Source organism: Trichechus manatus, unplaced genomic scaffold (genome assembly GCF_000243295.1).
Source record: "Trichechus manatus latirostris isolate Lorelei unplaced genomic scaffold, TriManLat1.0 scaffold00040, whole genome shotgun sequence".
Taxonomy (NCBI): Eukaryota; Metazoa; Chordata; class Mammalia; order Sirenia; family Trichechidae; genus Trichechus; species Trichechus manatus.
The window spans coordinates 8,629,484-8,640,364 of record NW_004443976.1 but is presented as its reverse complement, the minus strand read 5'-3'; the positions used below and the strand labels follow the sequence as shown (position 1 = coordinate 8,640,364).

The following is a 10,881-nucleotide window of genomic DNA, read 5'->3' as shown; positions in this document are numbered from 1 at the left end:
TATTTGTTCTGTAAGCCTTCACCTGAAGTACAATAAAATATTTTTAAAAAATAAATAAATAAATAAATATCCTTTAATGAGATAAGGTTTGTGACATTGCAGTATTTTGTTGTATACGAAGTCCTTTATAAAGCATCCCAACTGAAAAGCAAAAATCCCTGCCAATAATCCAGTTTTCCTAAATAATCAAATCTACAAGTTAAAAAAAGGTGGGGGGCGGGCAGGAGGTGTCCTAAATACGTACAGCTTGTACTTGGAGCTGCAGGTCATTTTTCTCTTGTACGAGGGTCACCAATTTTTCCTCGAGCTCCTTCCTCTTAGCCTCTGACTTGGCGAGTTCTTCTTTGGTTTTTGCAAACTCCTCCTTCATGGTGGCCATCTCCTTCTCGGTTTCCGCGCTCTTCAGCAGGGGCTTGATCTTGAAGAACAGCTTCATCCAGGGCCAGTGCTTGACATTCATGAATGAGCGAATGTTGTACTGGATGCAGAAGATGGACTCCCTGAAAACAAAGTCTTGGTTACTCCCACAAGAGACTCGCCCCTTTCCCCTAAAGAGCTCGTGTTTGAACAAAGACCCTGCTCGACCTTCTTTGCACCATCTTCTGGAATTCCACACGCATGAGAAACCCTCTGCACACAGCTTGGGTGCGGGTGATCAGTTTGGCCAGGCGGTCATCCCGCATCTCTTCCAGCGTTCCCAGCAAGCCAGCTTTGAAGAACACCTGGGGAGGAGTTGGGGGGAGAAGGGCGACATGAGTCAGTTTTCTGGAGAAGTTGTACAAAGAGAACTAAAGGGCAGCTTCTGTCAGAACTGATACATTACCTTGGTGTGTCCAAACTTGTACTGAGTGTGGTCAATGTCAATGGAGGCCAACAGTTTTTCACAGGCTTTCTTGCTGTCGATGAATTGTCCCTCAGGGATTGCGCTGGCATTCAATACTCGGTATCTGCCATTGTAGACACAGAAATCATCAGAGACTGTTAGCAAAGACATAAACCTTGGAGACCATCTAGTTCAGGCCTCTCTTACGATAAGGCAAGGAGACCAAGGTCCAGAGAGGTAAAGAAACCTGCCCAAAGCCACACAGATACATAGTGGCCTAGAATCTAGATCTCCTGACTCTTACCACTACCAGTACCAGTACCAGTTGCCGTCGAGTCAGTTCTGACTCATGACGACCCCATGTGTGTCAGAGCAAAACTGTGCCTCATAGGGTTTTGAATGACTGATTTTGTGAAAGTAGATCACCAGGCCTTTCTTCCGAGGCACCTCAAAGGTGCCTTGAACCTCCAACCTTTCGGTTAGCAGCCATGCACATTAACCATTGGCACCACCCAGCGATTCCTCCTGACTCTTAGGCCAGGGCTTTTTCTGCCACATTGTAGATAAGCTAAGCTCCCGAGAAAGCAGGATGAAATAAGTATGTATACTTTGGTCAAGTGGTAGGTTATTTATTTCACATGGAAGTCCATAACTGTTCTTTTGAGAAGAGTCCTTTCATACCCATCTTTCTCCCTCTCAAATTCTAGCGTTTGCACATCTCACTAGGAAGCATACCAAACATTTTTATTACACACCTTTGTTTAAAATCTCCGTAGAGGATCCTATTTGGGAATCCCTTCCTGCAAATGCGAATGCCTTCCAGTACTCCGTTACACCGCAGCTGATGGAGGACGAGGCTGTGTTCCATAGCCCCTGAGAACCGAAGCAAGAACCATCAGCATCACACACAGTTTCTGAGACACTGAGCACCATCTAGAGAGTCAGTAGTAGTCTTACCTGGGGTTTTGGTTTCGTTGGGGATGATACAGCGCACAAAGTGAGGGTGAGTCGTTCTCAAGTTTGACATCAGCTTGTTTAGGTTTTCCTAAAAGAGGTTAAATTTGACAGCCTCCTATAGGCCTTTATAAATACAGAGATAAGTAATAATGAAAGATATGACATATATTTTAAATTCATTATGAATGCTAAGGAATAGTGAAATTAACTCATTCTTTTAATACTTGCTGTGAGTTGGAATCAACTCAACGGTGACGAGTTTGGCTTGGTTTTTGGGGGGAATTGGGTTTTTTTGGTTTATGACTAGAGATATAGTGAGCCAGAGACTAACAAAGTACAAAATGCTTTCTGAAACCAACTCAAGAGATGTATCTAGCTCCACTGGGTGCATGCGGTGACATTTCATGTGTCCTTAAGACAAGCCAGGCTGTTTGTATTGAGGACCCACCTCCCAGTCCAGTCAACCCAATTAGTTGTAGTACAAAATGGTAATTAAATTCTGGACCCACATTTCTTAGACCTCATGCCTTTCTATTATTATTCTGTCACTTAACCTTACTAAGTGACAGTAATCAGATTAGGATGACATTTCTGTTCTTACATAAACTCTACATTGCTCATTTTGAGATAACATAAACCGATTACAAATAAGCAAACAAATTTGTGGTGTTCTTCCTACCCTGAAAAGGGCAGAGACAGTTTGGAAGGAAGAACCCTTCTTCTTGGCGACTTTCTTCTTTCCACTGTCAGCTGTAAGAAATAAAAGACAGCGCATACTATTAGCAGATCTATAATGTTTTTTGGTTACACGGAACAAGTGGAGGGAGACAGCACAAACACAAGGCCTTCCTGAGAGTTCATTACCATCCGCTGTAGCAAAGGTGGCATAGAGGTGCGCCAGGAGCCTGTTAGAGGACTTTTGGTACAGCCCAACCACCGTCTCATTCAGGGGATCCTTGTTCTTCTCCAGCCAGCCCGAGACACTGTAGTCCACGGTGCCGGCATAGTGCACCAGCGAGAAGTGGGCCTCAGCCCTGCCTTTCACCACCTTGGGCTTCTGGAAGTTGGCCGACTTGCCCAGGTGCTGATCATACAACTTGTTCTTGAAAGAGGTGTCTGTGGCCTTGGGGAACATGCACTCCTCTTCCAGGATGGAAAAGATGCCCATGGGCTAGAGTTGAAGGCAAAATTCATGTAGAATAAGTAGGAGCTGCAGTAACGCACAGCAGAGTATATGAAAAGAGGCTACTAAGGGGATAGGTGGATAGGAGAGGATACCTTCTCAATGAGCTCAATGCAGGCAGCCAGGTCCATCCCAAAGTCAATGAAGGTCCACTCGATGCCTTCCTTCTTGTACTCCTCCTGCTCCAGCACGAACATGTGATGGTTGAAAAACTGTTGCAGTTTCTCATTGGTGAAGTTGATGCACAGCTGCTCCAGGCTGTTATACTAACACCCAAATTTAATAATGTTAACATGGGAAGTTAGACTTCTTTCAAAAGCAAAGGCTCACCAACAGTCCTTCTCAGTGTCTCAGGCTGTTAACAGTTCATTTAACATTTTAGATGTGGTCCCAGTCTTCAAGGCTTAGCTCAGATCACCTCTCCTCCATAGAACCTTTTCTGGGCTTCCCACTAGAAGGTGTTTCTCCCTCTCCCAAGTGGCCGTGGTCTGGGCATCTCCTGGGCACCAACCATGTTCTCCTGTATACTGCAGTTACCTGATGTGTGCCTTACGTGTTTCTAAGTTTCCTCTACTAGGCTACATGCTCATCTTTTTATTCCCTTTCATATCTTGTACCTGGTAGATACCAAATATGCACTTTGATGAATGGATATATGCTTCTAACACAGAACCAGTAGAATATTTATGTAAAATATTGCATGATAAGCTCATTATCAAATTCTCTATATCCTTTTTCTGACTTCCCCTAAGTGAATAATTACTTTTTTTTCCTTTATCCACTCAACAATGTCCTCTAAAATTCCACTTAAGAGGAGTCATCCCCTCTCTTAAAATAATCCAAACACCCCCTGCCCCAAACTGGTACTTCTCTTCTGCCTGATCCACCCTCTGTCTAGTTCTCCTAGAATGTGCTATGACATGTTGGTCATCTTGATATCTTCCTTAATTTAAAAAAAAAAACAGATGCCATTGAGTTGATTCTGATTCATGGCTACGCCGTGCATATCAGAGTAGAACTCTGCTCCATAGGGTTTTAAATCACTGATTTTTTCAGAAGTAGATTGCCAGACCTTTCTTCCAGGCACCTCTGGGTAGACTCAAGCCTCCAACTTTTCAGTTAACACCTGAGTGTGTTAACCATTTGCACCACCCAGGGACTCCATCTTTCCTATAGGATCATGAAGACTACTCCCCTCCCCCAACAAAGCCATATGAAAACATGACTATAAGCGGCACAAACCTCAAAGATTTCAAAACCTGCAATGTCCAAAACACCAATGAAGTGTTGTCTTGGTAGCTTGGTGTCCAGCTGCTGGTTGATGCGGGTGACCATCCATAAGAACAGCTTTTCATAAACAGACTTGGAAAGGGCATTCACAGCATGGTGGACCTGTTAGGGGAAAGAGGGGCCAATTACTGTGAAGTCTGCGGGCACCCACGTCCCTTCCTGGCCCCAGAGCAGCCCCATACCTGGTCCACGGTTTGACCTTTGGTGACATACTCATTCCCAACTTTCACTCTGGGGAAGCACAAAGCCTTCAGGAGGTCCGATGAGTTCAGGCCCATCAGATAGGCTGTTTTGTCAGCCACTGGCCAGAAAAGAAAGACAATTACAAAGAGAAGCTCTAGATGCTCAGTGAAGCAGAGGAGCGACTTTGAAAATCAACCAGGTATTTCAAAGTTTGGATATGTTTGCCTTGGTTTTTTTTTTTTTCCTTCTGAATAATGCCAAATGCAAACGAGTATTTCATACTTTTTTGCAACGATCACCATTTATTTCCAAAACTTTTTCATCAACCAAAACAGAAACTCTGTACCTATTAAGCAGTAACTCCCAATTTCCCCTGCTCCCAGTACCTAAAAAAAGACAAACAAACCCGTTGCTGTCAAGTTGATACCAATTCATAGTGACCCTATAGGACAGAGTAGAACTGCCCCGTAGGGTTTCCAAGGAGCAGCTGGTGGATTTGAACTGCCAGCCTTTTGCTTAGCCCAAGCTCTTAACCACTCTGCCACCAGGGTTTCGTCTCCAGTCCCTGCTAACCACTATTCTACAATCTACCTCTAAGCGTTTGCCTATTCTAGCTTTTTCACAGAAATGGGCTCATATGATATTAGTCCTTTCATATTGCCTTGATGTGTTTTACCTTCCATATCTCTAAACTGCATATGGAGTCCCTGGGTGGTGCAAATAGTTAAGCACTCAACTACTAGCAGAAAGGTTGACCGTTCGAACCTACCGAGAGGCGCTTCAGAACACAGGCCTAGCGATCTGCTTCTGAGAGGTTTGAAAACCCTACAGAGCACAGTTCTACTCTGACCCATGGGGTTGCCATGAGTTGGAATCAACTTGATGACAACTAACAACAATGAAACTGCTTATCTGTGGCCAGTGGAAGCTAAATCACTCAGAATAGGAAAGATTTTCTGAAAAGGCAGGATTAGGTTCCAGAAAACCCTGGCCTCTTCTCTTTGCATCTGAAATAGGAGCATTCCAGGGATTCCACAATATGTGTGGTAATGGTTCCTAAAGACATCTGAGCCCCAGAGAGGTCCCCTTATCTGAGTGGAAGAGGCACCAAATGATCTCAGTTGAAGCACTGTCCCCGCTAGCCCCCAGCCCTCAGCCAGGGCTTCTGGCTTGTTGCAGGGATTTTTTACCCTCGGTGCCGTCCGGCTCTGCCTGCTCTTCTCGCTGCTTCTGCTTGAACTTCATGTTCCCGTAATGCATCACAGCTCCGGTCAGCTTGTACAGCCCAGATTTTTCTTCTGAGGTGAAGCCCAGGATGTCAATGGCACTCTGGGAGTGAAACAACAGCAAGTAAGTCGGTTGTCCCAAGTGACGGAGGAGGAACACCCTGCGCCTTTCTCTGGGTCCTACGTACATCTGTGGCCAACAGCTCCTCGGCGTCGTCGATGCTGGCCACGAGAATCTCCCCCTGGCTGATGAAGGGGTAGTCGTAAGGGTTGGTTGTAATGAGCAGCAGCTCTGAAATAACAGAGAGTTTGAGATTATAGAGATGCAAAGAGCTTATCCACCTAGTGGATTTGAGCTCCTGCACCCTGGTCTGGATATCCCTAGGCGGTGCAAGCGGTCAACACACTTGGCCGAGTCCGCCCAAAAGCACCTGAAAGAAGGGCCTGGTAATCTACTTCTGAAAAATCAGCCATTGAAAACGCAGTGGAACACATGTGGTCACCATGAGTTGCAATCAACTCCACAGCAACTATTGTTGGTTTTTCTTTCTTTCTTTCTCTTTTTTTACCCTGGGCTGGGGCTTTACTGCTAGGGCCCAAATTGAATTTTGAATTAGAAGTCTCTTTTAGACAGCCCTCGAGCTACTCAGCTGCGATTGAAATGTAAACTCCAGGGAAACGTTTGTAGGCTTCCCTTGCGATGTAGATGAAGAACTCTTGAGAGAATATTTGAATTCTCTCACTTTGCATATAAATGGTGCATAACGGTAGGTTGGGAAAGGTTAATAGTGGAAACTGACTGTGGGTGGGTTAGGACCTGAGCCCAGCTGGGGAGAAGCAGCAGTGGTTGGGTATAATCATAGCCTTTTCCAGAATCTGTTGAAAAGCTGCAGCCAATGCTGTTTTCCAGGCTGGAGACCAGAAGCCTGAGCGAGCATAGCCAAAGTGCAAGGAAGACAGTTTACACAGAGGCCTCTGTTCTGTGCCAATCAAAGGGCAGAGTGAATATCCCCAGCTAGATCTTTCATCTAATTTTGCCCTGACCTCACAGCGTTTGCGGACAGGTTATTTCCATGCCAGAACACAAGGGGGCGCTGAAGGACAAATGCTTAGTTGTTCAGGTTTTCATTAATAAACAGGGCTGAATTTGCACAACAGTGCTCAGCTGTTCAAATCAAAGGCCTGGAAAGAAAGGCTTGGCTGGTGATCTACTTCTGAAAAATCTGCCACTGAAAACCTTATGAAGCACAGTTCTACTCTGACACACATGGGTTGCCATGAGTTGTAATCGACTCAACAACAGCTAACCAAAAAACCAAATCCATTGACTTCCAGTAGATTCCAACTCAGAGCGACCCTATAGGACAGAGTAGAACTGCCCCATAGGGTTTCCAAGGAGCAGCTGATGGATTCGAACTGCCAGCCTTTTGGTTAGAAGCCGAGCTCTTAACCACTGTGCCACCCGGGGCCCTCAACGGCAACTGGTAATGGTAGAATGATCTTGCTGCTGTCGGTTCGATTAGATTTTTTCACATTGGCATGCCACTGTCAAAATAACCACATCCCATTTCTAAATAAACTTCTTCCACTGACTGTTGAGTTACCCATGTACAAACTCTCCTAGGCCAAAATGCCTATGGGACCAAGCCGACCAATGACCAAACATGAAAGCATGGGCCTCCTTACCTATGAGCTCAGGCTTCTTGTTTGACAGAATCTGGTAGAAGATGTGGTAGCTCCTCTCAGCCTTCAGCTGGAAGGTCACTCTTGATTTTTCTAGCAGATCTGTGAACACAAACACAAGGCTTTTTTCCCAAACTGCTCCCCTGCTCACCTTGAGAAATCGTCTGATCCGTTAATTTACTCACAAGTTTCAATATCTGCAGAGGCCAGCTTCCCAGTGGTGCCAAAATGGATTCGGATGAACTTGCCCTATGGGAGGAGGAGGACAGACACTAACACAGCTGTAAATTGTTCTAGCTAGTCTCCTGGAAGCAGTCCCTGGATGGCACAAACGGTTAATGTGCTTGCTGCTAACCCAGAAGCTCCTCGGAAGAAAGACCTGGCAATATACTTTCAACAAATCAGCCATTGTAAAGCACAGTTCTACTCTGACACTCAAGAGGTCTCCATGAGCAGGTAGCTTTCTACCTCTTCTGCCTTATCTCACGCAGCTCACCTCCTTGCCTATCTCTCCGCAGACACAGGGAACCTCTTTAAGAACCTTGACCACCAGGCACTCGCCACCTCAGAGACTGCGCACATGCTTTTCCCTGTCCCTCTCCTCCCTGCTCTTGGCAAGTCTGGCTACTTCTCATCCTGCAGATCTCAGTCCACACGCCTGCGCCCCAGAAAGGCCTTCCTGCCCACCCCGTCTAAAGGAGACCCCACTCCAGTTACTCTCTATCACTTGCCTTTGAGTCAGTTCAGACTCCAGTCAATTCTACCCAGGTGCCTCTGGGTGGGTTTGCCACCAACCTTTCCGTTAGTAGTCAAGTGCTTAACCGTGGTGCCACCTAGGGACTCCTCTGTCACTCACACATCCTGTTAATTGAACTCCTGAATGCATTATTGTCTGAAATTGTTTTGTTTACTTGTTCGTTTCGTTCTTTCATTGTCTGTAGACTCCACGAGGGCGGTAGCCTTGCCTATCCTGTAGGGCACGAAAAAAATCCGTCTTAACGGAACTCAGACTCACAAAGCGGGAAGAGTTGTCATTCCTCACAGTCTTGGCGTTCCCAAAGGCCTCCAGCAATGGGTTAGCACTGATGATTTGATCTTCCAGAGTCCCCTAATGCAAGAAATCAAGGGAGGAAGAAAAACATGTTTTAAGTCACAGAATTGCAGTCAGAAGTGCTCACCAGCTCTCTCTCCTACCTGCCCTTGCCACCTGGTGGTCTCTGGTGAAGCCAGCCCCCCCCCCATCAATTGTCCAATTTGAGATCAATCAACTCCATGGCATGTCTTACCTGGAGCACTTCTGCCACTTTGTTATCTTTGGCTATTTTGTAATATTTCTCTTCACTTTTAAATTCTTCCAACACTGTGATTCCTGGATTCTCAGTTAGGGAATTGTCTACTTTTGTAAAAATACATCCGCTTACAATTTTCTCAAGCTCGTACATGTGATTCTGCCACAGAAGAGCAAGCCCTGGAGCTGCCCCCAAATTGATCTTCCTTAGTTAAGCTCTAAAGCTTTATCTTCTAGGAAATCACAGGACCTGGACCTGTAATGTCACACACACGCTGTCTTGTCTAAGATGACCAACTGTCCTCCAAGATTTTAAACCCTAGGCTTCTCTCCTTTCCGTGAAGAGTTTCCATCCTCTTTGCTACTAGGAGTGTTGCCTGCCTCTCTGCCTCCTCATTCGGAAGTTAAGCCAGAAGCTGGAAGTGAAAGCAAAGCCAGCCTTTCTCTCTCCTCCCTTCAGCCCATACCTTCATTTTGGAGTCCTTCTTCTTGGTGAGGTCTCCAGTAGCTGCAATTGTTGCAAAGTACTGGATGACCCTCTTGGTGTTCACAGTCTTTCCTGCCCCGGATTCTCCACTGTTCGGAGTGACCAAAAGAAGGAAAGCCAAGGGAGCGAGTCCTATTAGTATGAACAGCCTCCCAAAGATGGCACCCTCATTTTGTTTTTCTGGGAGCCCGCGGAGATGACCAGTCACACAGAGGCCTGGACATACCCTGAGCCTCATTGGACACACGCCTGTCAACCAAGGGCCCAAGGGGAGACTCATCATAGCCACTTGTGTGGTTGACCCAAGGATGGGTAATTCCAGTTTTCTGAGTCCTTGTGCATACTTCCTTGCCCATTCCCAGATCTATCGTTTCATCCAAACACTTTGTAATTAATAGACTATAACAAGTGGCATCCTTGCCTTCGGCACTGGGGACAAAAGCCACATCTATAAAGCCACCCTGCGCCATGGATACTTACGTGATCAGAATTGACTGGTTTTCACGATCTGCAAAGAAAAAAGTAAAGCAGAGTTGATGGCAGTATGTAAAGAGTTTCCCAATTCTACTCCATTTCTCATGCAGTCGAGAGTTGCATTGTACGATCTTTCCCTTTAAGTTGTTGTTTACCGCTGGATGGAAACTTGGAGTCCCTGGGTGGTGCAAACAGCTAACGCACTCAGCTGCTAACGGAAAGATCAGAGGCTCAAATCCACACAGAGGCACCTCGGAAGAAAGACCTGTCCATCTACTTCTGAAAAATCAGCCATTCAAGACCCTATGGAGCACAGTTCTACACAGACACACGTAGGGTTGCCATGAATCAGAGTCAACTAGCCGGCAACTGGTAGAAGGGAACTGAAGAGCCTCCTTTTTGAGAATGAGTCTCAGAAAGATTAAGTCCCTTCTTAGAACTAGCCAGTGGCTTCTCACTAGTTAATGACTTCTCATTGTATTAGGTTGAACCACGTGACATTACCAATCTTGGTTTTTGACCCACAAAAATTTCATATGGTTCAATCAATAAACCAGTTACCATTGAATTGACTCTGACAAATGGCAGCCAGAAACCCTGGTGGCATAGTAGTTAAGAACTACAACTGCTAACCAAAAGGTCTGGAGTTCGAATTCACCAGGCCCTGCTTGGAAACTGTAAGGGGCAGTTCTACTCTGTCCTATAGGGTCGCTGTGAGTCGGAATCAACTTGATGGCAATGGGTGGTGTGGTGGTGGTGAATGGCGACCCCATGTGTGCAGAGTAGAACTGCACTCTATAGGATTTGCAAGGCTGTGACCCTTTGGAAGCAGATCACTAGGCCTTTTTTTTGACGCACCTCTGGGTGGGTTTGAACCACCAACCTTTCAGTTAGTTGAATACTTAACCAATTGCACCACCCATGGACTCCAAACTTTTCACCAAACTTTTCAGCCTCTTTCAACTCTTTTATCCTCCGATCCCCCTGCTGGATGTCATAGTACCAGACAGCAGCAGGCCCAGGGTCAGAGGGCAGCTCTCCTGCGCCCCTGGCTAATGCATGCCCCCCGACTCCATGCTTCCTCTTTGGAGACATACCAGTCAGCATGAACTGATAGGCGTTGTCAGAGATGGAGAAGATGTGGGGCGGGGCCTCCTGGCGCTTTTTGCCTCGGTAGGCCGTCACCACCTCGGGGTTATACACCGGCAGCCACTTGTAGGGGTTGACAGTGACACAGAAGAGGCCTGAGTAGGTCTGTGGAAGTAAATAATAATAGTAATAATGTAT

The 10,881-nt window shown here is 46.1% G+C and overlaps 1 protein-coding gene across 1 annotated transcript in view; it reads right to left on the bottom strand.

The window, feature by feature from the left end:
* The window catches only part of LOC101340371 (myosin-3), a 25,154-nt gene that overhangs the window by 11,598 nt on the left and 2,675 nt on the right, over positions 1-10,881 (bottom strand). Inside the window, exons 3-20 of the mRNA XM_004375974.1 lie at positions 10,692-10,848; positions 9,601-9,628; positions 9,101-9,209; positions 8,361-8,453; positions 7,531-7,594; positions 7,349-7,447; positions 5,851-5,954; positions 5,627-5,765; positions 4,436-4,554; positions 4,206-4,355; positions 3,059-3,229; positions 2,645-2,951; positions 2,460-2,530; positions 1,781-1,868; positions 1,579-1,696; positions 824-947; positions 586-722; positions 245-500 (exon numbers count right to left, since the gene is read on the bottom strand). Of these exons, the coding sequence (XP_004376031.1) occupies positions 245-500; positions 586-722; positions 824-947; positions 1,579-1,696; positions 1,781-1,868; positions 2,460-2,530; positions 2,645-2,951; positions 3,059-3,229; positions 4,206-4,355; positions 4,436-4,554; positions 5,627-5,765; positions 5,851-5,954; positions 7,349-7,447; positions 7,531-7,594; positions 8,361-8,453; positions 9,101-9,209; positions 9,601-9,628; positions 10,692-10,848 (2,334 nt within the window). The remainder of the gene's footprint in view (positions 1-244; positions 501-585; positions 723-823; positions 948-1,578; positions 1,697-1,780; positions 1,869-2,459; positions 2,531-2,644; positions 2,952-3,058; positions 3,230-4,205; positions 4,356-4,435; positions 4,555-5,626; positions 5,766-5,850; positions 5,955-7,348; positions 7,448-7,530; positions 7,595-8,360; positions 8,454-9,100; positions 9,210-9,600; positions 9,629-10,691; positions 10,849-10,881) is intronic.